Source organism: Pleurodeles waltl, chromosome 6 (assembly GCF_031143425.1).
Source record: "Pleurodeles waltl isolate 20211129_DDA chromosome 6, aPleWal1.hap1.20221129, whole genome shotgun sequence".
NCBI lineage: Eukaryota > Metazoa > Chordata > Amphibia > Caudata > Salamandridae > Pleurodeles > Pleurodeles waltl.
This window is the reverse complement of record NC_090445.1, coordinates 1,678,233,411-1,678,260,739: the sequence shown is the minus strand read 5'-3', so window position 1 is coordinate 1,678,260,739 and position 27,329 is coordinate 1,678,233,411. Positions and strand designations below refer to the sequence as shown.

Here is a 27,329-nt window from a genome sequence, read left to right as displayed (position 1 = left end):
ACAAGTATGCTGTTAACCCGCTGCTTAAGGCCCAGAGAGATAGTCTATGTCACCCCAAATCATCTCACTGGTAAGCAAGAAGATTCCAATGGTGATGGACTATATATTTCTGAGTTTTCAATGTGTACATTACCAAATCTGCATTTGCAGGACATACTTTCTGGGTGTTGTGGCAGGATTTTACTGATGCCTCAGTCAGATCCATGTTTACAAGATGCTCAAAGTAAATATTAAATGGAACCTACAGGCCAAGTCCTTTGAGAAGGAGGGTTTGCGGAAAGCTCTTGTGGGAAAGGTGGGCCTGTTGTAGCAATGTCTGGGTGTCCGAATGTACATAATGGAATGAAACATAACAAAAATAAATGCTACACCCTGGAGGAAACTCAGTTGGAACACTGTTTGTCCTTCAGTGCCATTGCATGACAATGCTGTTTCCGTGTGACTCTTGCTTATCCGGGAGCCTTGTAGTAGGGGTATGGGAGAAGCAGCAGCACCCCTAACTTTGCAGCTGGGATTGCTTATTTACATTTTAATGTTTTACATCACGACTGCATCACACAGACTTCACGTTCTGTACCAATGTGCTCGTCTGGCTAGACTTGCCACATCCAATGGAAAACACATCTTCCACTTCATACCTGGAGGAATTTACCCCGTTAAAATGAATGAAGCCTGGAACAAATTTTGTAATCAATTTATGATCCCCAGTAATACAGATTTTGCAACCCTTGAAGACTAAGCAACTTGTAAAAGACCCCTTAGTGTGTCAGGGCACTTAGAAAACATCGCAAGATCTTGCCACATTGAGAAAAAAAATCCCTATGGACATGTGCTCACTGGCAAATACTCCACTGAAACAAAGTGTATTGTGCCTCAGGATTTGGGGGCGTTGGACTAATCTCAGTTAGAATCAAGGCTGCCTTGATATCAGTTCAGTAGGATGCTGACTCTGCTTAGGACATGAGCACTGAACGAAACCCTTCAAAACCTTATTCCTCTAAGAGAATCTCACCTAGGCCCTAAGGACGTTGAGAAAAATTGAGTTGGTATCTTGAAACACAGGGTAAAATATCCCCAAATAATTAAACTGGATATCTCTCCTGGTTTTTGAAAGCCCGCTAATATATCAGGGGCCATTTGCACAGTCAGCTCAAACTTCCGTTTGTTGTGTGCTAAATTATTGTATTTCAACACCTCTAAAAAGGGGAAATGATGGATTGAAATTTCTGCTCACACCCGTCAGTGAAGTCACTCCTAACCTCAGCTTCTGCTTTCCATCTCACTCAAGGGTGGATTGGGACATCAGAGACATTCCGCCAGTGGAAGGTTGAAATTGTTTTCTTCCCAATTTGTCATGAATTACCAAGTGCCTCAAATTTGTCCAATTTAATTTTCTATCTCCCGAAGTAGGTGTTTACCCAGTTCCTGGAGTTTGCGCAGGCGGTGATCTCATTGGAGAAGCCCAATGGGTGCCCAAACACAACAGGGTGGAGTTATTAGTTGAAAGGTTTTGTAGTCAGGACTTTGTATAGATTGCTGCCGGACTGGGAGCTTTTGAAGACGAAGACTTGCACTGCATGGGTGGTTCTAGCAGGCCATGACAGTGCTATAATGCCCTTTCAATCCTTGCCACTGTCTGGATTACTGCCCACTGTGCAAGGAGTTAAATGCCCACAGATGTCAATCAGGGGCAGTCAATGGCAGCAACTGCTACAGCTGCCACGCCCTTCTGTATAGGAGACACTTCCCTTCAGATCTGTGCTCCGGTGTGATGGGGCTGATACATAAAAGTATTATGGGTACCAAAGTATTACTACAGGAGTACTCTTGAAAATATTCCTACATGCATTTGTGAATCAGCCCTAAAATGCTCTACTTCCTATTAATAAAAGTGCAAAGATGGCACAGTCCTTTCTCTTTGCTATTGTACTAATTGTATATGACTATTCCAATTGTACACTCAATTTAGAGGTTTTTGGGCCAATTCGGAAAGTCATTTAAGTGTATGTGAAAAAATACTACCAGAGTACTACTTAACCTGCTTCAAAACGCCTTTGTGAATACGCTCCTGTCAGTAAAAACAATATTCAGGAGTCCTAGAACCATGTTAACGTCCAATAGTTTCATTCCGTATTTCTCCTTTGTTTATTTCATAAAAAGTAGGAGTCTGCTGGTGTGAGATGTGGGGTCATCGGGGTCATGACATCACTTCTGCAGCCTCTGATGTTTTGATAATGTTTTGCCAATCAGTCACTGGAGTGACACAGCTGATAACTCACCCACTGCACGAGCCTGTGTTTACTTGTTGGATCAGAAATAGGTTTTTAAATCCGGAGAACCCAGTCATCACTTCATCTCCCTGTGGATGTTGAAAAGGAGCATTATGGAGCTGTGCTGACAATAAATAGCTGTCATGGTGCCTAGAAACTGCTTTGACGGTGAATGTTTGCCTTACAATTTAATTTTTACAGTAAATGGATTCCTGGCCACTGACAACAAGCCAGAGGCCCTCATTTTCAGTGGCTCAATGTTCCTCCCAGCAACTCCACACCTCCTCTTGTCCCCCCGAATTACCAATACTAGCGTTATAGATAAGTCCAAGGGCTGCAGTTTAAAATTAGAAATTAATGGGATGATTAGTAATTCGAGGTCCAATTCCCTGATTGTTCTTTGCAAATTCATCCAGAGATTTCAAATGATTTTGCTAACTTCTGTTACTGGCCCTATTAGAACTAAGTGACCACTGTGAATTAAAGATGAAAAATGTTAACTCATCAATATTAGGCCTCGATTAAAAAGCGTAATTTTTCCACATTTAATATGCTTTATTTCCATGAAAATTACATATATTATGCTTGCTCCGGGTGTACACAAGGTATGTATTTGCTTACAAAATTCACTGGCGATACCTTCTTAATGTATTATATGGTTGCCTGTACAAAAACTGTACTTAAGGTATGCCCCTGCGTACAGAAGTCTGTCTTCAACAAAATTGTAATTGCTTACAAAAGTCAATGGCGCTACTTGCTGAATGTATTGGGAAGTTGTCTATATGAAAAATGGACTAGGGTATGCCTTGTGCATAAAAGTCACACAAGATACGTATTCCGTGCTTTTGACATCTCAGCTAGACAGCACTTGCTCTGTCTTAAAGAGACATGTTGTATATACTTTGTGGGCTTCAGCCCAACATAGGCTTTCCATTTGCTGGCTCCAGCATCACTTTACAAATCTTTCTCCTCATTTTTCCATGGCATGCATCTGTCATGCCTCTTCCTGTCCCTGGGAGCAGGGACCAATGGCTCATTTCCATCCTCTCCTCCCATTTAATGACCATTTTAAGAACTCCTTTTTTCTTTTTTTTTAAGAGCCCTTGTCAGAAGCGCTCCTGTTTTCATTCGCTCTAAGTGCTGTTTAACAGGCCTGTAAATCATGTTCTTATCTCATCACATTCAGTTTACATTCTTAAAGCAGCCCGGAAAGCTATGTCTCCTCCCACTAGCCCTCACCCACAGAGATTTATCGGACTTGCAGTTTTCATTGTGATGCCTATCTTACTAAGGCACTGCTCATATCTAGCGTGATGCACTCTTTATTTGAATCCCATGGCATCTGAAAGTAATGTTGTGAAAGCACACGTTTCCATGCTTGCAATCCAAAGTGTCTTATTACTTTCAAGCAGCTGAAAACAATTTGTAGAAATGGAAATGATCATAAAAGTTCTCCATCTCTGCCTTCAGTAGTATACATTTTTTCATTAGCATGCCTAGAGGGACCAGGCTTTTATAATGGAGAACCGCACAGGTACATAAAATGCCTGCACTAATTTTTGGCCACACAGAATTGCACAGACAGAACTAAACTGGGGTTTTACAGCCCTTGGCATACATGTTATGTGTTTTGAAGCATGCTGCTTTGTGTAGCACAACAATGTGCTCTGGTGAGAATGTGCTGTAAGATTTTTCAAAAGACAAAATCAAGGTGAGACACTTTCAAATCAGCATGTGGAGGGAAAAGATGAAAGCATGCATTAACCCACTATATGGGTAATGGCTAGTTTTGGTTTGTGGAGGTTAAGGTCCTGTTTTTGATCCTAATGGAGGGGTTCACTCCATCACAAATGTGACAAATATCCTGTCAGCCATATGACAATCCCATTATATCCCATGGGGATAGTAATACAGTGCACGGGATATCCGTCACATTTGGGACCGAGTATTCCCTCCGCCAGGACCAAATCGGGCCCTTAGTGTTGTGCCAAGAATCACAGGATGTTGAGCTGTCACCGACACTCAAACATGGTTCCCCCATTGTAAAGACAGCCCTGCCCACAAAGCCACGTCCTTTGCCCGGCCCTTTACCCACTCTCTCTGCATACCTAATCCTGTCCATGTTTAGAATGCAAGGAGTTTTTATGAGAGGAATGGGAAGGAAGTCCTGGGAGTCACATTTCAGTGAGATATCACGGGTCCTCCTTTAAAGTGGAGGCAAGCTGTTGCAGTCAAACTACTTTTTAGAGTGCAATACATTGCATCAAAGGGTGGCAGCCCATAAACATCTCACTACCTGTCTGATGCTTCGGAGACAGCCTGAGCTCTGTGCAGTAGTAGTGCCACTTCAGCCATGACTGCCTGCGGCAGGCTTGTTATTGGAGCTTGAGGTGGTGGAAAAGTCCTTGGGCTGCGGTGCACTCAAAATCAGCTGGAATGCTCCAAGAATACTATAAGAATCCAAAGCATGAAATAAGTCAACACTGGGGATGAGCCCTGCCCTAGACCTAATTTAATCCCAGATGGATGATTTTTCATGAGCAACGCCCAGCCTATTGCAGCCATCTGGGGACTCTCCATTTACGCTCCCCTTTAATCCGACCTAACCAGCATTACTTACAGGTTTTCATGTAAAGTATACTTACACACTCCATACTCCTGAAAATAAACATGGTTAAATGAGCTGTTGACTGGTTTTTCTTTCCATAACAAATAACTTGTTGGTTTTATTGTCTTTTATAATTATAATCTGGATTACTCATTTATACCTGTGACAATTATAGACCTATTGCCTTTGCCAATGCTCATTTTTCTTCTCCCAAATGACCCGTTTCCCTTCATCATCCGTGTTACCGTTCTCCACTACCCTGCCTCCATTGTCCATTAATTTAATGTGGGAAGATGCTGAGTACTTTGATGATGGTAAAATAGTCCCTCAGCCATTGCAGTGCAAACACTCCGTAGGATTTGGGATGATAGACTACACAGCCAGTAGCATAATATGAGAGGGGAATACTCCTCTAGGCACAGCCATGCCCACAGTAGTCTTAAAGTGTACCCCACTCTGACTTAGGGATATATATATCTGTGTGAATGAACAGTGGCATCCCTTGAAAATAAATATCACACCTGTTGGTGCACTAGTAACCTTTCTACTGTGAATTTCTTGAGGTAGAGGATGAGAGTGGTGTTTGAGTCATGGGACCCACATGCTCAGAGGTGGACACCCTTATCTAGTTTACTTGAGTGATCTGGATGCTCAGGTATCCTATTCTGTTTTTGAGCAGCTTATCCACACTACTTTTTAGGGATCTCCTAAGACAGCGCCCACACTGTCAGTTGTGAAACATATACAGTGGGCTTAGAGCCCGGCCTTTGCCTACCATCGCTTTGGTTCATTGTAACTCATTTTATGGCTTCTTATTCGTTAGCTTGTGTAGGCTTTCCTCTCTCTTCTTGGGTTTCTCCCTCCCTTGGAGCACTGGCACATTATGATGTCTTTTCACTGCTTACTTTTTTAGGATCCACTTTTTTCTTTTTGTTTAAGCACTCTACAAGAGTGCATGTTTTTTCCCGCTGTCTTCCTTGTGTGCTTCTCACTTCTCTACTCTGCTGTCCTTTGTGATCCTCATTCTTGCCTATTTGCATCTCTCCACATTCGCCGCATTGCCTTCTCACATGTGTGCCTTCACCCAGCCATCTCATGTTTCTCTCTTTTGCCCATTTGATCTCCCCTGCCCACCCCGTGTTGCTTCCTCCCATCGTTCCCAAGTTGCTCCACCTTCATGCCCCTGTGTTGCTTCCCACCAACTGCTTTAAAATCCTGAGTGCCCTCTGTTGTTTACACCTCTCACTCCCTTTGTTCCATCCCCCACTTAGCCCCCGTGCTGCTTCCCTCATGTTACTTACCCCACCTCCATAAAAAAAAAATGCTTTCATGCTTTTTTTTTCCTTATTAGTCACTGATCAACTCACATAGATAAATAAAACAAAAAATGTGGCATCATCACTTTGTAGGTATACACATGCACGCACCTACAAAATGTCCCTGCCAACAGCGTCAAAAACGTTAAAAAAATAATTCTTGAGCCATGCAGCACGGCACCTGGGTTGCTATGCCTCATGACTAAACATAATTTGGTCCCAAAGGCAAGGTCTATTGGCAATGCCAGCATCATTACTCTCACTGTGGTCCAAATGTGCAAAGCAATTTTCAGAGAATATGGCTGTTTGTGACCAGAAAAATGCTTTTTCAAATGTACAAAATGCAAAATGTGATTCGCTGATGTGTTATCGAATAGTAAGTTGCATTTGTGATTCAGTATGTGGAAGTTGTGTGTTTTGGGAATCCCTTCCAAGTACCGAATCTCTTTGGTAGGTATTACCGTTTTGCCACCGAATTCCAGTCACAAAACACTAATTGAAAATATTGAAAAAATATGTTAAGAGCTGGCAGTGGTCCCACGGTCCACTGCCTACTCCTAAAAAAATGAAACTTCAAAGTTTAATTTGTTTCTTTTTAAACGCATTCCACTGAAAAATAAATGCCTTTATTAAGAAGCATTGGCAAAGCCAATAGGTTTCGCCTCTGCGAAATCTATTGGTTTTGTCAATATTTTTTTGGACATGTTACACAGCAGCGCAAACATGGATGGCTTAAAGTTTTTTTTAAAAAGGTGCTATGATGCAGTCATTTCTGGGTGCGTCATAGTGCTTTTTCAAAAAGAATATTTAAGCCAAGTTTATGTGGCGAGCCTTTAAGCCATGTTTATTTGGTGAGCTATTATTGTGAAACGGCTTGTGTTTCTTTTGAGACAATAGAGGTAAAAACATTATATATATATATATATATATATATATATATATATATATATTTAAACAAAAGAGTAATTTATATATCTATATATATATGTACATAAGCAGGTGTGGAAAATGTTTTGCTACCTTTAGACACTCATACTTGCAATAAGAGCATGATTTTCACTTCAAAATATTTGGGCGGTTTGTTTAAAATAAAAGAGAAGGAGGCGTATTAAGCCACCGTGCGTGTGCAAAGAGTGAAAACTAGACACCTGTAACAGTCATAAAAAACACTATTAACTGTTGCCTGCAGACAGGGGTAGTATGTTTTTGGTGTTGAACATACTACGAAAGAATTCTGATGCCACAATACTAAAATAACTGAATAGAGTGACTTACAGAAGTCTAACATTGAGTGCAACAATTATTAAACCTGAAACCATTCGGAAAGGAAATGAACACTTGCGATATTAGTCTTTTACAATGCATCCATCGATAAGGCTAACTGCAGAAGCGCAATAGTGACACCGTGTGGTAAAAGTATTATGGTGCCATCAAAATGAAATGGTAGGACAACAAAGTCCGAGACTCGGCTTACCTAAACCCAGTGCTTAATTTTAGCCGGTGGTTTGCGGTGCTGGGCACTGGCACTTAATTGTCAGCATCGGCTTTAGTGACAGTCCACCGCACGGTGGTACTGCCTGTCAAATTGTGAGGTAAGCCCAACAACAGCGTTTTAAAGCCATTATAGCATCTGTCACTCTCACCAAGTTTAGGGTGGCCTTTGAGGAGGCACACCACTATAGTACGCCCGGGTTCATGGCCAGATGTTGCTGTTGCCCACAAAAATGACGTAGTGCCCCACTGGGCCATCGCCGCCCTCTCCCCATCCATAACTTCTGCATCATCCATCGGAGGCTATTCCGCCGTGGCCGGCATCCGCTGGTAAGAGCTGCTCCTTAGTCTGGTGTACACTTAGGGACAGTCCATTTCACATTTTGTAAAGAGGTCCTTGGTTTTAGAATGTAACCGAGCACATTTAGGAAAACTGAAGTGCCATTAAGTCGGTTTTCAGCTTTTAACATTACAAACCATTCTACAGCCAGTTCATTTCACATTTTTTGAACACTAATCGCACAACATTTTCCTTTCGTGTGAGGTTTGCAGCTACAAGAGTGAAGGGAGGCATTACCTTATTTCGCAATTTAGCAAGAAAATCGAAATCTTTTTTGTTTGAAATGTAATAGTTCACAGGTCAGAACTTGCCACCAGATTGTTTAACATATCACTTTTGGAATGGTGGGAAGTGTATCCCTTCATTCTGGGCGCATTTTAACATTGCTTCACTTACATTGCCTTGGCACTCACTCAGACACGCATAGGTAATTCAGTCTGCAGCGTGCAGCTCTTGAACAGTAGCTCCTCTGTCTTCCGAAGTAGCATGTGGATAAAATGATAGGCACCGAAGAACTCCATGTCATGTGAAACACCTTGGGGATGCATCGGCTGGTGGAAGGTTACACCACACCTGCAAGGCCTCTCCTGACCTCCTAAGCTAATGGCTCCTCTCCCCAGTTTTTCACACTGTGCATTCTTTTCTCCGACCCAGCTACAAGGCCATCTGTCCTGTGTGCCTCCTCACACTCCCAACCCCCCCTCTCGCCATTCTGCTGGGTATTCGAGCTATCTACAAAACCCTGGTGGAGTCTGACATGATCCACTGCAATGTCTTTCTAGGTTCCTCCTGGGATGCGTCCATCTGCTCTGCACCAAAAAGGGGAGAAACACACTCCAAGTTCATCTGTCTGACACACTCCTCTTGCACCCTAGGAAACGTTTAGGGGCTTAAACCAAGGGCCATGTTTACAAGGCCCATGGGCAGGGCAGAAATGTGCCGTATATACGAGATATGGAGCATTTCTGTCCTCTCTCCCCTGCGCTGGTGCACAAATTGCTGCCATGCGCTAGCACTGGCACCCTTGCACCATGGTGTAAGGGTGTCTGGGCTGTAGAGATAACTGTTTTTGTGCAGGAAGAGGAGCCTTCCTGCACTAAAAAAAACTATGGAAGCGATTTCCTACTTCTATGAGTGCTGCAGAACGCAGCACATATAGAAAGAGGAAAGAAAGGGAGAAATAAAGATATATCTTCCCGTTGCGTCACTCTTACACCACCACTGGGAAGGCCTGGGCTTTTCACGCTTTCTCAGCTTTATGAAAACTTGTAAATCTGGGAATGCGTCAAAATACATGGGTGTTGCATGGGAACACCCTCGCAAAACAAATGGAAACACCTCCCTGACGCAAAGTAAGGCAACGTAGCAACTTGCACTGCGTTGCCTTACTCCATATCTACAAGGCCAAGTGGCTTTGTGTGACCTAGGAGATATGGGCGTGCAGCAGGCACCACTGGTGCATCACAAAAAGTGACGCACGGACTGGGGAGGCTGCTTGTAAATATGGACCCAAGTCCCTTATTTTACTAAGTTTCCTCCTAGTCTAAGGTGATAACTTCCCTAAAAAACAAAACAAATGTGATTGGATCACCCCCCTTCCTTTCTCGAATACCTGGGTGTCAGCCCTCCTTTCTCAAATGACTCTGTGGCCACAGTTCCTAGCTAGCTTCCCAAGAAGACCATACACAACACAGCACTCCAGCAAATGGCCATTTCCATAACCAGCACTACAGATTGGAAGTCACCGTTTTCTAACCTTAAGTGTACAATCATTTTTTATAGTTTTTAAATGGAATATATACTTCTTTATAGCATACATTAGTTTGTAGAGTTAGTACTCGTACCTCTACCCAGTACCTCTGGCCTCAGAGTCCACTGGCTATGGCCTGCAGCGTTGACCTTTGTCTGCTAGTCACAGCAATGTTGAATGCCGTACCTTGTGCCTCAAGCCCATGTACTTAGTGCCTGATGTGCATTGCTTTTGGAAGTTCCTTTGGTCGTCAGTGCCTGCTAGGTTAAAGGTGCGGCCTTCAGTCATTCGCTGTGAGTTTGTACCTATGCAGCTGGTGAAAACTCTGTAGAGCAGTGGTGTTCAAACATTTTAATGCTGCCCCCTCTGTCAGTGAAAACAAACATCATCAGCCCACCCCCCGAATTTTTCACACTTATTCTATTAAATTTGCAATGTTCAAATATGTCTAGACTTATTTAGACATCGTAGTTAAGCTCTGTTACTTATACCAATGTAATCAAATACATGATGCCAAACATACAATTCCAAATGTATTTCAGTGGCCCTTATTATACCCTTTGCCAGCTCCAAAAGCCAAATACATTGTACCTAGAGGAAAGGTTTGTTCATGTTTGGTTTAATATTAAGTTATATAATACAATACACTGTTCCAAGAAAGATAAAGGGAGAAAATACTAGGGAGTCCTCATTAATAGGAGCAAGAGTCCTCACACACCATATTAGGTGTCATGCTTCATCATCGGACGGCTCCTCGTCAGACCGGCGCTGCAATGTCTGACGGGCTCCCCCCAAAGGGGGGCTCTTTGCCGGAGGTCTTTTTTTATAGATGATGCCACGGAACCAAATATGGGTCCGAAAAGAGAGGAGAAAAACCAAAATAGAGAATAAAATTGGGTCAGAACCCTCACTAAATATTCATTTATTCATTGATGTTGGGTGGTGGCCAAGATTAAAAAATGACAAGGGAGTGAAATAGAGATAATGCTGAAACACTCACTGGAAAGATGATAGAATGTAGAGGAAGTCAGTGATTATCAGAAATTCCTCAATATGCGGTCGACATGTTTCGCGTCTCTTTTGGTCCACACGGATCCTATGACGCTTCTTCAGGACCTAATATATCATTAGACTTCTCCAATAAAAAAACAGATAATATAGACTCCTGCACTCTGAAGCTCACAGTCAAGACGTCAACAGTCACTTACAAGAGTTCACTTTAACCCGGACTTGCTGTTCCTATTAGTCACCCATCCCAAATAGAGAACGGGCTTCATGGGATCACGCAGGCCTGTTGCCAGGTTTACAATAGATTTTCGGGAGTGCAGCCAGGGGGTAGGTGCCATATCTGACACCGGTTAACTACAAATGTGTTGTCTGTAGGCTTCCAGCTATTTCATTTGTGAGTTTCAGTGTCATTTAAAAATCCTTGATTACTAGTGGTCAGTCATGCCTTTTTTTCCCGCCTTCTTATTATGCCTTGTCTTATTCATCTGGTCTGTAGGGAACTTTCTTTTTACTTTGTTTCCTGGTTCTGTCCAGGGAAGCTTCCATTTTCATTTGCAGAGCATTCTTCCTCTGATCTTAGATGTAAACAAGGCTATAAATCAGGCTGTTATGTTGGTCACATTTGGTCTTTGTGGGTGCTCTGCACCTTCTCTGAGCTGCCTGGCTTCCGCCTTTCCTTGGCTTGGATTTGTTTACCAAGTGTGCCTGCCTGTGTGCTGAAAGAAAGGGTGGAGCGGATCTCTTGTAACTGCTTATAGCCTAGGCACCCAGCTCTACCAGGGCTCGACAACCCTTAGAGACAGTGCTCACTTCTGGTCCATACTGGGATCCCACTCACAGCTTCATCAGTGCACCGCAGTTCACACACTCCAAACACTCAGCCGTGCCAGTGCCAGGAACACCAAACACGCTGTCTGCCAGCGCACCTCAGTTCTCGCGGTCAGAACACTCTGTTGCTCCAGTACTGGGACCTTGGGCGCAGCTCCATCAGTACACTGCAGTTCACCCACTCAAAGCATTACTATTCCAGTACTGCAGCCACATACAACTCTGTCAGTCCACCTCAATTTTAACCTGCAGCTCCCCATTACTCCAATACTAGGACTTTCACAACATTCCGTTTCTCATTCCTCACCCGCTGCCTTTCTGTTATTCCAGCACTGTGCCGGGACACAGCTTTGTCTATACCCCCAATCCTGATCTGAAGCACCACAATATTGCTGTATTGGGGTTCACATACAACTATGCTAATGCACCTCCTGCTGTTCTGCAGTGCCCCCTGCTGTTCCACACTCTTGACTTCTCTTTGAGGATGTGTGGGAGCCAAGTAAATCTATTCTTAGCTGCCATCTTTGTTTGGGAGGGTCTGTTTCATCTATCTCACTCCGTTCTTTCCTTTATTCTGTTTACTCTCAATACTTTCTTTCTTCCCCACTTTTCTCTTTCCAGCTCTTCAAATCCACACGTTGACAGTTTCACTCTTTTTTTCAACTGTTTAATTCTGCTCCTCTCCCTTTTTTTATTTCCCTCTTCCTCTTGCTACCTCGTCTTTCAAACTCGAAAAAATTGGTTATTTTTTTCCATGTTTCGTTCCTCCTATTTTCTTCCTCAGTGTTCATTCTTTCACTATTTATTTCTCTTCCCTTCATTCTTTCTTTGCCTTTTTTATTTGCTCTTTCCTTTGACTCGGTATGCATCCTTTCACTTTTTTTTTTTAGGTCTGTCTTCCTTCCTTTCTTTGGTGTTTTTCTTATCTTTATCTGTCAATTCACGTTTGACTATAAATCCCTCTTTTTCTTGTCTATATGTGGACGCCACAAGTTACTTGTCGGGATCTTAAGTGTCAAAGGGGTTTTCCTATTCTGTGTCTGTGGGAAATGTGTCAGTACATACATGCCCTGGGTCGTTCGTCAGTTGTTTCTCTCACATCTCTCTTTTTTTCTCTAATGTTCATTTTTCTCTTTCTTTTCACACTTCCTTCATTATTTTATCCTCTGTATCTTTCGTCCACTAGTTTCCTTCCCTTTTTTCTTTTGCCTCACAAGTTTGCTCTGTTTCTTCTGTTAGTTGTGTTTTCTTTTTCTCAAGCTTTCTTTCCCTTCTTTCTTTTATTTCTTTGTGACCTCTTCTCTTTCTTCCTTTTGTCTGTTGTATTCCTATCGCTTCTCTTTTTCTGCCCCATCCGCTTTCTCTCCCCTGAGGCCTAGTTATCAATGGACTAACAGGTGCAGTGACACCGCGGCTCAGAGACCTATGAACCTCACTCAACTTTAATTTCAGCTGTATTTTCCTACTGAAATTGCAGTCAACCATTTTTCTTTCATACTCCAAGGCCCATGGCACGGTTACTAGGTCACTTGTCCTATCCATCTTTACTCCCCACTCCCTCTTTCCCTTCACCCTCCATTCCGTCCCAAATGATATTTTTGTTATGATGTTTTGAGCATTACACTCTAATGCCAAACGATTATTCCTGATAAAGGTTTATACGCAAATTGTATATGATTTAAGATAGAGGAAGAAGGCAAATTGAAGTGCTTTAGTTAAATGCTGGCCCATTGGAATTATATGGCAAGAAAAGACAAATTTATGAGGCAGGGTTGGCCAATTTATGTGGCAAGAAAAGTCCAGTTCTGAATTAACAATGGCAATAGTTCTTACTCAAGGAAATGCGAGACCTATTGCATTGCAAATGCTTGTTTTCTTTGTTGTAATTATTATTATTGTCCCTCCCACCCCGCCGTAATTACAAGCCAGCTGCCACTGTCCTACTGAGCACTGACAATAAATTTTTGTTTTTTGGTGATCCTGAACAGCATGGGGAAACAGTATAGGGAAAGATAATAGAGCTGCACTGGCACAGCCAAAGGCGAAATCTATTGGCATCGCCAATGTTTGTTAAGATTTACATGGGACTATTTTCTAGTTTCCAGGGAAGAACTGCGCCAGGGCGTAAGCTGAGGAAATCAGGAAGCTCTGAGGATTAGAGGTAGACCCATTATGGGTGCATCTAGCAAGACCTAGCTCGTGGGAATCAAAATGTGCTCACCGCCAATTTTTACAACTTAAAAATCTTATATTTTGTCATCTGTTTTGCGGCGATATTAGTAGAAATTATGGAGCTATTGATAAGGGGCACTTAATTATTTTTACAACTGCTCTATATCTGCCCCCTGGTCTCGATTCAATACATTTTTGTCCTTCCAACTCTGGCCCAGAGATAATGATGGGTCTGTTTGAGATAAATGGACATAAAAAACAAAGTTTGAGAAATGAAATAGCATCAGAAAGTGAGCCAACAAATATGTGATGTGAGTGAAGTCTTGATTCAACAGGTGAGCTTTAGCTGGTTGCAGTTCATCGATTAAAGAAGAAATTGTAGAGCGTACAATGCGCGGTGGATCATGTCTAGACACCTTGAGAGAAGCGGGGCACAGAGGGGATCGATTACGTGTAATAAGAAGGTAAATGGGCCATGCAAAGCTTGACAGTGATATCTAGGTGCAGCAGAAAGGAGATAGGCACCGGTACTGGAGCTGCACATTTCGCAATTCGCGAATTTATTTTTGGCCTTAGATGTACCTTTTCAGCTGAAAACACCTCATTTATTCCAGCCAGAGACTGACAAAGGGATTACTGACAGCTGCAAATGTATTTATCTCTGTGAACTGCTCCACCATGATTGTGGAGAAGTTGTAGTAGTCAATCCCTTTCAATGGGTGGGAAGTGGGTGGTCCAAAACATGGTGTGTCTTAGAAGTTTAGGAACACCCACAAACATGTACATTTGTGGAGTAGCTCCACTTCCAGGATGAGAGGGGGAATGGATAATTCTCAGATTTTCTGGGGATTTTGGAGAAGTGTCTCTCCATGCAGAAAATGTTTTCCCAACGGAGAAATGTACATTTTCACAGGAGACGTAATTCTCAAAACCACCCTGTTGCGGAGTTCTATGCTATGTAGGATTGAGCAGAGGGAGGCTAGAACTTCGTGTGACGTGACACATGACATTCCCAGTTGTGCACCCTGGTCTTTAAGTAGCTAATGGCTGCAAAAATGGAAGAAATACATGCAAACCAAGGGCCCCATTCACAACAGAAAATTTGGTCCTAACCATTGGTTTATGACTGAGGTTATCTTTTTGAAACCTGACAGGAATCCAAAAAGGGATTCTTGGCATGTGTAACTTCGTTTATGTGTGTAGCGAGCTCTGCCACGAGTGGAAAGCTTGCCACATTCATAAACCCTAGCCAAGGGGGGCAGACAGTCGATATACCAAGAAATATAAGTTTTGAAAGTTTATGAACGCCCAGAAACACGGATGTTAGTCGACATTCACAAATCCCTTCCATTCCCCCTCAGTCATGATCTAGGATGGGGAGCAGAATGGATCACCCCTATAGATGGTGCAGGTGTTGGGGAAGAAGGGTCCCCATGGAAGAGCAAAAAAGCGAGTTTGTGGAGGGAATCACATTTTACTGGTGCAGAATTCTTAGCTATGTAGAACTCTGCACAGTGGAAATAGGATCCAGTTAGAAATGCCACAAGATGTTCCCAGAAACACGCGTCTTGGCAAACATTTTCATGCGGATTCTTGGGAATATTTGTGATTTCCGGATATTAGTAAATCTACTTTTGCACATAAGTGTAAATCTGCAAGTGTAGGTTTAATGTTTTCTTTGCGAATCAGGCCCAGTGTGTGTATGAAACCCTCTTCAACTAATCTTTGATGTTTTTCAACTTGCTTTATTAAGCACACAATAAAAATTAGAGATCTTCGTTGTCTAAGATCAATCAAAGAACTGATTACACTTTTTCAATTCATTATATATTTATATAATTCTTTTCATGTTTGTGTTTATCAAGATCTGACCATATATTCTATACAGGTGGTTAGAAAAGTTGCAAAGATAAAGAAATGCAAAAAATCAATAGCAGAATTTTCAATTGTTTATTATGTTATTAGTATATTAAAAATATTAATTTATGTTACATATTCTCAAGAATTATTTGCAATCGTTTCATAGATTTAACCTATGGCTTTATACATCGTCTACAATTATTAAAAATTATATAAATAAAATAAAATTACACATTTTATCATCGATAAAATCCAACACCACTGGAAGAAGGAGCCAGTATTGCAGTGAAGAGGAGAGTAATAAAATGCAACATGAATCGCAAAATGGCAAGACAGAATAACTAAGTGAAATGACCAGTGTATGGTTAGAGGTGCAAATACAGAGGTTAAATTACCACACCCATTTAATAGAACTATAGGACTACTTCACATTACTGGTATGATAATGAAAGACAGCATCTTAATAACAAGCCCAAAAGAGACTGCAGGTCGATTCTCCAAGGACTCAATCCTAAGAAGAAACCTGCTACCCACCGATGGTTCCCCGAACAGGAAACATTTTATTTTTTTAAGTAGCCCCAGCGTGTTGTAACATGGGCTAATTTGAAAAAAGGTTTTAAGTTTGGGAATGTAAATAGTCATCACGTTCTGCTGTTCACCGAAGGTCATTATCACTGTGTTTGGTGTACATCACAGGGGTCGCAAATAGTGAGCAGCCCCATTAATATTCACTTGGAAGGTCGTTCTGCAACCCCGACAACTGGACATTTTGCAGTGTGACCTATTAGTTTATGAGTATTCTCTCAAAAAGTGGACAATTTTCAACCACTTTTTGTAACCAGTCTTTTGATACATATGGCTTCTAGTGCTTTCTAAATATAAATATTTGAATGAATAATGACATAAAAACGACTACTAAAAATAATAATATATTATTATTATTATTGTTACTACTTTTGTTGATTGATGTTTTTATTGCTATTCTTAATTTATTATTGTAATTTGTTATATTGTTTTTCTTTTTTTCCTATATTACTATTTCTATTGTTCTTTAATATTATTATATGTAAAGAAACAAACCCAGTCCTCTCATGGAAAGAGAACATTCAAAATAACAAAATGTAAGCAGATGTATTTGTATATATTTAAACAGAGAAGGACATTTCAAAATAATCTTGTTTTTTTCTGCAGCCACTTCAACAATGATTTTCATTACTAAATTTTCTTTTCAGCACTCTCAAAAATAAGAGGTTGTTTATTGCGGCCTTTGCTGCAGTCTTGGGTGCTTTCAACTTTGGTTTTGCGCTGGTGTACACTTCTCCCGTCATCCCTGCTTTGGAGAACAACAGAGACCCCGTCATCAAAGTGACATCAAAGGAAACGTCATGGTTTGGAGTAAGAATTTTACATATACATCTTACAGCTTTGCTGACCTTACGTTGAAGAATATATTATTCACTATTCCTTTGTGTTGTATGTCAGACTATTGAAAACTTATTATTTTCCATAGATGATATTGCCTATATCTTGTTTAAAGAAATATTTCACCTTTGAAGAGATTTCTTTAGTTTCTCCAATGGTGTTATCTATTTCAGTGGATGCTGGTGACCTTTAAACGTGGTGGTGTGCAATCCTTTGTTCAAGTTCCAAAGAGCTTTTTCCTGAAGGGTTCTCTTTCACTTTCTTGCACCAAGTTTACTTTCTTACTCTGTCTCACTAATTCATTCAGACTCACTCATTCCACTCTGTCTCACTCAGTCTCACTCATTCTCACTCATTCTGAATTACTCAGTCTTACTGTGACAGTCTCACACACAGTAACACTCAGTTACACCTACTGCCATTCTCTCTCCCTCCCATTCATTCTCACACATACTCATCCTTACAGTAACTCATTCTCACCCTCTCTGACTCAGCCTTTCACTGACTCTCTCACTTCAGCTCACACCTATAGTACACAGACATGCTCACAGTGAGCTCTGAAAAATCTCTCTGATGGCTGGTGCAGGCATTTTTCATGCACATATGCCAGCAATCAGACAATCTCACTAGCTGCCTTAGTTTGTTGCTGGACCTGAAGCCGGTCTGCATTTAATATTTTTTATTGTATCAAGAGTGAATAATTATTCACTCTTGATACAATAAAAATGGACCACAAAACAAGAAGGGTGTAGTGTAGCTGTGAAGCCCATAAAAGAGAGCCGCCACTTGTCCAAGGACACCTATCCATCAAACCAATCCATCCACTCAATCATCCATCCACTCACTTATCCATCCCCCTTTCATCCATTCATTCATCCTTTCAATTATCCATCCATCCTTTTGCCCAGCCATCCACCCTTTCGCTCCATCTATCCATCCCCACCCATCATCCTTCTGTTGGCTCATCCATCTATCCACCCTTTCACGGAGCCATCCATCCTTACACCCAACCATACACACTTCGTCCCATCCATCCACCCATCCATCCATCCCTCCATTTACCCTTTCACTCAGCCATCCATCTTTTCACTCACTCATCCATTCATCTGTCTATTTATCCATCCATTATTTCACCCTTTCACTCATCCATCCATCCTTTCACCCAGACATCATCTACACTGCTTTTTACTCATCCATCCATTGTTTTACTCATCCATCTTTACATACATCCTTTCACTCATCCTTCCTTTCACCCATCCATCCACACTTCCACTGCATCCATCCATCCATCCACTCATCCATTCACTTACCCTTCCATTCATCCATCTGTCCATTTTACCATCCATCCATTCTTTCTCTCATCATCCATTGATCCATCCATCCATCCTCCCTTTTACTCATACAGCCTCTCTCTGTTTCACTCTTCCATTCATTCTTTCACTCATTCATCCATGCATCTATCCATCCACCATTCCATCCATCCACCCATCCATCCTTCTTTTCACTTACTCACCCTCCAAAGTTAACTATGAGCCCTTGTCTGCCGATCTGCAGACAGAAGAGGCCCATCAAGAACCCCATCCCCGCCCGTAACTGCTGATGCAGGGATTGGAGTGGAGTAGGGTGGGTGGGGGTAATAGGGTGATGATGCCCCTGATGCACAAGCTTAAGTGCATACTTACCTCTTAGTCCACTAATGCAATTGTCAGGAGCCGGTTCCTTCCTTCTTTTGGGCCTCCACAGAGTCTAAATAAGGAGCACTCTGTCATGCTCAGCTCCATAATGTTTTTTTTCAAATTGAAACCAAATGCAGTTATAAACATGTGTTACTGCCAGGAGAGCAGCCCCCCTGCACCCCTCCTACAGCCTGCCCCTCTGAGGTAACCAACAACTTGTTGCTACCCACTCCCTCCTTGTCCTCGAGGGCCTGCCCCTTCTGCAGCCACTGAAGTGGATGGAGTTTTGTAACTCCCCCAAGGCCACTGTTCATGCCCCCCAAAAGCATCAATTGCTTTCTAATTTAACACTCTCTCTTCTGTGATGTCACTGCTGTAGCTGGTGCCTGCAGGCCGAAGGAAACATCGCCCTGCTGGAACTTGTGGAATAGGACATCTGCAAAGTTCAGGAGAGTTCACCCAGGAGCTTCAGCACTATCTCGGAGCAGTAATTTCTTTTCAGCTGCTCTTTGTTTTCTTCCCTGTTCTTGCCTCTCTCCCAAGGGTGGCAGGGGAACCCCCCTTTTGCCCATTAACACCAGTCGCCGCTGGTCTTTTTGTAATATATATTTAGGACACAATGTTTTTGTCAGATAATAGTTTGGTTCTGGGATTCTGGCCTCATACCATTCCTCTGCATGTGCAAAGATAGAGCAAATGCAGATTTCATCTTGAAAGAACTTGGTTCTGTTATGGAAAATACATCATATTTTAGTCATTTCTTGTGTACTGCACTTATGAAAGGAAGTGAAAGTGTGTGTCTCCTCTAGGAGCACCTTAGTCACCAGGGGCCTGGAGATTCTTCCGACATCTCGGCCTAAATGCTAGAAGATAACTCATTCCCCTCACTAGCTTTCAAACCTACCTAACATTTACAGACCTAGGGTGGCTGGCAACGATATATATATACATACATACAAATATATATATACAAATATTTCGGTTGCCTGACGTGTAAGCCACTCAATATCCCATAAGCATGGTTGAAAGCAATGTTTAGAGATAAGGCATAAAGGAAACCCCACTGTGTTTTTACCCCATATGTTAATGAAAATTTGGTTATGAGAGCCTTAGACAAAGGTAAGTTATCTTAAATCTCATGATTGTGATCAATGTGCTTTTCGCATATGTTCATAATGTTCTATGTGTTTTTACCACTGGGCACTTACACTTCATATTTCATATTGTACAATAGAAAAATATGCAATAAACTCTACTGCCTTTTTTATTTTGCTGACCTGTGTGCCCGTGTTTCTGACATGAGTGTTTTATTACCGCTTCTATGCGCTATGCACTTCTGATGCTAACTTATGGCTCTACTGTTGACCTTTATCACTGTTAATTCTGCTGTTTTCATATTGATGGCCAATATTCCCGTTGCTGACAAATTGGTTCCTGGCGATGTATGTCTTCATGTGTCTGGCGTGTGATCCTTGAGAATGTAATTTTATTAATTCGAAATTCTGTTTATTTAGGTTTGTATAACTAGACCGCAAATTGGCAATGCTAGGTCTCAGCCTGATTGCACTGACATCTGTTTTAAAGCTGCTGAACAAAAAATGTTGCTTTTATTTTCCATTAATGAGTTTTCAAGTTGGTGTCTCTATAGCTAGTGTTTTTCCATTTCAGAAAATAAAAGAAATCAATTTCACTTTGTGGTGATGTTTTTCGACTGAGCTTACATGTATTATTTTTTCTCCCTTGAGAAGGAAGCTATGTTCTAAATTTAACCTTATTTGTAACACATTCAAAGTCCCTAGCCCGAGTCTTCTTTAGGAGTTAATATTTGGCTGCAATGTATATTGTTTTCAGTTGTTGCATAAATGCCACATTATTTTTCCTCATTTTCTGTGCAAAGTAGCTGGTCCTTAAATTGTTTCCTATTTTATGTATTGCATTTTCTTTTTTTATTATTGGTTCATGTTATTTGTACTTGCTAGTACAGTTTTATGATGCTAAATCTCGCCATGTTGAGTGTGTGGATTTCCACTGTCTAAAATCTATAAAATGTGCCCTTTCTGGTATGTGTGCCAGACTTTGCTTGCCTTTCAAACTGAGCAGTCTCTATGTCATACTGTTATCTGACTCTACACATGATGCTTTCACTATCAAAGGCAGTCTCCACATTAGACTGCCTGCTGATTTATACTTGGACCTTTTGGCACTTTACTTGGAGGCAGATTTCATGCCAGTCCTCTTCATGTTTATAGTAAGACTCTCCATGGTTCTTAAATGGATCAGATTTTATGCTAGTCCTTCACTGAACTATATTTTCGTTCTAGCTACTTGCTTACTTTTGGAAAATACCTTATTTTATGACCTCCCCTCCTCACCTCTGGTATTATTACATATATTATTGGGGACGATTTGAATCTGACAAACTATTTTGACAAATTCAAGTCTCAGTTGGGAATTGGCGCAATGTTTCTGGAAAGTATGATTAAAATTGTTTTATCAGGGTAATCCAAATCAAGGGTTGATCATACAAAACAAAAGACTCTGAAATAAATCTACATTTGTACATACAACCCAGTTCAAACCAGCAGAAATACTGGCATATGAACAGGCAGTTATCCACGATGTGGAATGTCTCAATGTTGCACAGCACGATCTGTTCCATAACTTATCTCACACTCAATGTATAGCAATGAAATAATTGGAAAAACAACAATTCAATCATTAAACCAGCAGACAAAAGGGGCGCCATTGTGGTTATGTCTAATAAAATGGGTGACACCGAATGTAAATTCCTTCTATCATCAACCAACAATTATGAGATCCTAGCAGTATATCCTACCCCTAGCCTCAGGGTTATCATTCAGAGTAGCGGTTAATTTGTAAATAAAAACGTACCGTGCCCAAAGCTCTCCTCTGAAACTTGTGGTTTCTGCAATTATATGTGCGAGCACAGATTACTGAGGAAACATAATCCTAAAGCCACCTCGGCCTCTTTAATCCATTTACAGCCACTTTCTGCCCCCTCTTCTCACTGTTGCAGCTTTCTGCTTTCTTCCTTTGTGATGCTTTTCCGTCTTCCTCTTCCTCCGTATTTCCCATATGTGACTTTTGCTCACAGTAAATGCATGATGCAAAAAAAAAAAGTGCTGAACCCCAAAAAATAAGTGCCCGTGTCCCTCACCGGCAACCACCGGCTCAAATTGAGCACTGTTTACCGGACAAGAGGCTGAATTCCCAGTGGCGAAAGAACCACTGATAGCACAATTCTGTAATTTCTCCAAAATTCACAAAATTAGGTTTCCACCACCAGGCAGACCAACAGTCTCGGGGGTCAACTGGATCTTGGAACCCCTTTTTCAGTTCTGACTTTGGTTTCTGACACCACTAGTGTAAAGGATGCTCTCATAGTAAAAGTATACTAACGATGTCCTGTGCTTTTTACGTTACAAGAGCATTAATGAGAACAGTGACCAGCTAATTACTGTGAATATTGAAGCGTTCTACTACAGCATACCCCAGGAAAGAGCTCTAGAAATAGTAGAGGGCATCCTTAAGAATTTCATGTTGGATATTATCACTCCAGTACATTTTGTCATGGAATGTGCCAGGATGCCCCTGATGGAAAACCTTTTTTTTGTATGAAATCACTCTCTATAATTAGATTCAGGGAACACCTATGGGCAGCACTTTTGCCCCAGGTTTGGCTTGCCTGTATGCCCATCAATTTGAATGCTACTATATATACAGTGTACCCAACTCTTTCATAAACCAGGTAAAGGTATGGAGGAGGTACATTGATGATGTATTTTGTATTTTTATTTTGGCATGGTAGTACTAGTTATGCAGAGGCCCTGCAGTTTGTGGAGTGGGTCAACAATTGGGACACCTTTTTGAAACTGATTCACACTATTGATTCAAAGAAAATTACCTTTTCTGTATCTGGGAATTGAGATGAGAGAAGAGCACTTTGAAAGTAAACTCTTTGAAAAACCAACTGATAAAAATTGACTTTTACGTTTCTATAGTTTCCATTCAAGGTCTCTACGTGAAAACGTTTCCTTTGGACAAGGGTTGTGGGTCTGATGTAACTTCTCCAGATTGGAGACATTTAACTCACAAGTGGACCCTCTAACTTATAAACTTACAGCCAACTTAAACCCTAAGAAAATCACTAAGATACCAAAGAAACAGGCTTCTAATAAAGGACTCTCTTCTAGAAGCGCAACAAAGAGAAGAACCAGACAGACATGTGTAACTACGTTTACATCTGTGTGAAAGAAGGTCATCACTGAAAATCACCAGAAATACATGGAGTCTCTCCACTTGTTCTTCTATGAACAGGGCTGAAGTGTCAGAGACAGGGTGGAGCACAACAGGAATAGTCACTCCTACTGTAGATGATGAAACACTATGGAGAATACCACTTATAACAGGTCCCTATGCCTGTGGCAGGTGCTTTATGTCCCCATTTACAGGTACCGCAAAGGAGATCGATTGTTTGGCATGGAAAGACCATGGATACTTAGAGGCCCACACTAATTGCAAACATGAGAATGTTATTTATATGATAACGTGTCCATGTGGCCCCAGGTACCTAGGGATGACCTCACACAAAAGATGTATCAGAATCAGTGAGCATCGCACTCATATACGATGCAAGAAGAGCTCCACAAAAATGAATAACCACCTTTTGTTGAAGAACCATACATAAAACGACATTAAGTAGATGTTTCTTGAAAAAGTGACTACTGACCATCAAATAGCACTTACATACCTTGCTAAACAAGGAACCACTATGGGTATACAGTCCGAGGACACACACTGATGGCCTTAATGATGAAATACCCTTGTTGCAGATCACACCCAGATGATACAGCCATTCCTTTGACTTCATTGATGGATCCCTATCTGGCCTGACCAGGTCCTTATGAGCCTACTTAAACCCTTTAGATATACTTTGGTTATTACAGTAGATGTTTTAATATCCTGCATCCTTCCTCTTCATACACCATATTGTACTAATAAGTCTTTGACGTACATAGTAGAGGGACATACTCCACCACCACTCCACTACCCTCAGATAAATGTACAATTTCTTAAGAAAGCAAAGCCTTTAATGACCACACTAAATGTACAGCATGAACTAGGCAGCATTAAAAGGTTTGTTACCCCCTCTCCATTCTAGGCAGATTAAGCATGGTATAAGGGTTTAGCCATTTTCTCATTGGTGGGCATACGTCATTCACTATATTATGTTGTCACATTAACACAGTAATTTTCAATGAGTGTGACGGCCACCGTGCAGCTAATCACCTGCGGGGCTCTAAAATTCCCAGCATCCCAGACACGTTAGGAGGAACCACACACCGCACCATATAGACGTGCGTATGTCTGTGGGCGGGACTTTCCCCATGTGACGTGGAAACTCTGGGCAGGGCCACAATCGAAATGCTTTAAAGCGCCAGACTGCCACTTGAATGAGTAATATTCGGAGGGGTTGACAAGAATACCTTTGACGAAGCAAGTGCTGGTGACCAACACGAGGAGGACATAATCCTGTTTTTTTTTGCCTAACATTCGCCTTTGGCTTATTAATCATATTCTCTATGTACATTATTTATTCATAGGTTGTGACTACAAGGGTTTCCCCTTCGAACCTCTACATGGGGCCCCCATTAAATTAGGCTAGGGTAAGACATCCTTATGATGTGTTTTTGAACCTTTGCATGGTTTGCACAACCCTCACGTATCTGCAGTGGTTTGCTGTGTGCACTAATAACGTGTGTGAAATGATATTTAAAAAGTAGTTATTACAAACATGAAAGCATTTATTTTCTTTACATGTTTATTTTCTTTATCGTTCGTATTATTTTTGTTGTGTTAATGTCTCTAGGCATGTGTTTTAGCAATGTTTTTCTATGTTATGTGTTTCACATAACCTACTGGACCAAATAAACCATGCAACTCCAGCAAACGCTGTCCCACAGGACTGTACTAATAGGTATAGTGTGCCCATTGATTAGCGTATGTACGTGTTTGTAGTAGAGGAGTTAGGAAAATAAAGATCTGGCCCCTTAAGAAATCCTAGGACCCTTTAAAGGCCACTATACTGGCTGAAACATGTCGACCCAATGAGATGCAGAGATAATAGATAATTCCCCTAATCGCTACAGGTTTTAATCATTCCCCCATTGTAAGGAAGGCCTCCGGGTTGGGGCACATAGATTTTTAGACCTTCTATATCCTGGTTTCACATTTACCCACCTCCTCAAAAGTACTTCTTGTACCAACGAGGAGCCCAGCCACCACCAGAAGTTTTTCCTGGTGAATGAGGTGCTGCCAATGATGAAGCATGATTCCCAGGGGTGATAATGAGGTCATATCTTTCAATTTTCTGTGAATTCTTTCATCCAACACTTATCAGGAGACATAATACAAAACAACAAAGGACTCTTGACAAAGAGTAGTTTCTATGAAGTGAGTTTCTTTGTTAAGTCTGGTCACTTGTTCTTTATTGGATGTTGCTGTACAGTTAGGGACGATGCAAAATAGTGACCGCCCATTTTCTTCTTGTTCCCTAAGACCTTCTTCCACATCAGGAATCTAGGTCCTCCTGGTTGTAGATAACTATTTTTGCTTTCTTTAAAGATAATTCTTAAATTTGAATAAACCTTTATGGTTTTGACTTTAAATTTTGTCCTGCAAAGGTTTTCTGTTTTTGCACAAGGACTGTTGACATTAGGCTCTTCTCTTGACCAGCAGCCTTCTTTTACTGACTTATGTGCTTACTGACGTGGATAGCTCTACTGTTAATTTGCGTAGTTGCTGCGGTGATCTGTGGGCACCTACTGTTGAGCAGTGTGACTTGTTTCTGACTTGTGGGGTTCTTTTGTCCTACATGATTGTAATATTGACCCTTGTGGATTCAATGCTGACCTCTGTGCTCTTGTTTCCAACATGTGTTGTCCTGCTGTTGACAGTACCATATCGCATTTATTTCCTCCACAGTCTGTGTTCGCACTGGGTTCCATTGTTGGAGGCGGGAGTGCCATGTTTCTGAATGACTTCCTGGGCCGCAAGCTGAGCATTATGTTTTCTGCTGTCCCTTGTTCTATTGGCTATGCACTAATGGCCGGAGCCCAGAATGTGTGGATGTTGCTCCTTGGGAGGATCTTGACAGGCTTTGCAGGGGGCTTGACCTCTGCCTCCATACCGGTAAGATATTTTACTTGTGTGTCCATTGGATCCAGATAGGACTTGTGGACTTTTGACGGCCTTCAAAATGTATCTGAGAACTGAGTAACTGAGAACCATGTCCGTGACTGCTTTTAAATAAAGCAGTTTTTTTTTTTTTAATGCAGCCCGTTTTCCTTAAAGGAAAACGAGATGCATTTCAAAAACAAAAAATTAAATCTGCTCTGAAAAAATGTTTTCACTGACATCCACAAAGGGGAATGGGTTGTGAATGGGTTAGCACAAGTGTGACACTGGTGCTAACTGAGATAGTTTTGGGGTCACAAAACAATCATACATGGGACTGCGAGTCGCAATTAGGAAGGGAACACCCCTTCCTAATTGCGAGTCGTAATCCCTTTTTGCGTTTCAGTAAATAGTTTACCCGAATCGCAAAAATGGGTTGGTACATGGGAAAGTGCATTTTGCACGTCGTAAACAGCCCGATTCACTGTTTGCGACGTGCAAAGTGCTACGTACATGTGGCCCTTAGTTCTCTCTGCAAACTGTGTTCCCATTTGAAACAACAATTGGAACCACAAAAATAGAATGCATCTAAAAAGATCAACATCAGGTTATAGTAGGAAATTTTGATTATTTCCATATGGGCAGATTTATAGCAAAAAACTAGGGGTGGGTGATAAATTCCACTCCCCGTCGAAGTTGTTGGAATTCTGGCCACTCTGTGTTACGCTTGTAGTGCTATGTTCTGGCTAAACTCTGCCAACTGCTGTGTGGTGGAGTATATTCTTGCATGCGGCTCACCAACGGTAAGTTGGCGAGCGCAAGTGAGAATTGGTGTTCCCTAAAGTGCTATTTTTGGATAATAGGAGGGCAGGATATTCCCAAACTGGGCGGACACGACCCTTTGTGGTGAGAAAGCTGCCACTCAAGTAGAAAATATCTACTTAAATATCTAATTGAGCGGCAGCAAAACAAGCTTGAGAAGCAGCGCCCTCTGGTGCACCGCATGGTGCCATTCACTCTCATTTCAGCGTGGAACAAGCTCACGGGGCTAAAAATCAGTGCAAGCAGTGCGTCCTGCCAAGTTCCACCCATTCATGGAACTCTGCGGAATCTCACAGAGCTTTCATGTAACCCCACAAAATTCCACATAGTGAAACTCTGCAAGTTTCACCCACCACTACAAAAAACATTCAGAGGTCTCTCTCCTCCTGTGCCCCATCAAAGTTCTGGGGAAGGCCATCAATACCCATCTCACAGAATACCTGGAAAGAAGCGGCTTGCTCGACGCCTCCCAATCCAGCTTCTGTGCCAACCACAGCAGGGAAACATCCTTGACGTCAGATGCAGCTGTTACCAACAAGGTGGCACTCATTTATCCAGCATAAGCATAA

General features: G+C 41.6%; 1 protein-coding gene across 2 annotated transcripts in view; it reads left to right on the top strand.

Moving 5' to 3' along the window:
• SLC2A6 (solute carrier family 2 member 6) overlaps positions 1-27,329 on the top strand; it is a 198,331-nt gene that overhangs the window by 36,217 nt on the left and 134,785 nt on the right. For both annotated transcript variants that reach the window (XM_069241707.1, XM_069241706.1), the window contains exons 2-3: positions 16,876-17,038; positions 25,747-25,953. In XM_069241707.1, coding sequence (XP_069097808.1) covers positions 16,876-17,038; positions 25,747-25,953 — 370 coding nt within the window. The remainder of the gene's footprint in view (positions 1-16,875; positions 17,039-25,746; positions 25,954-27,329) is intronic.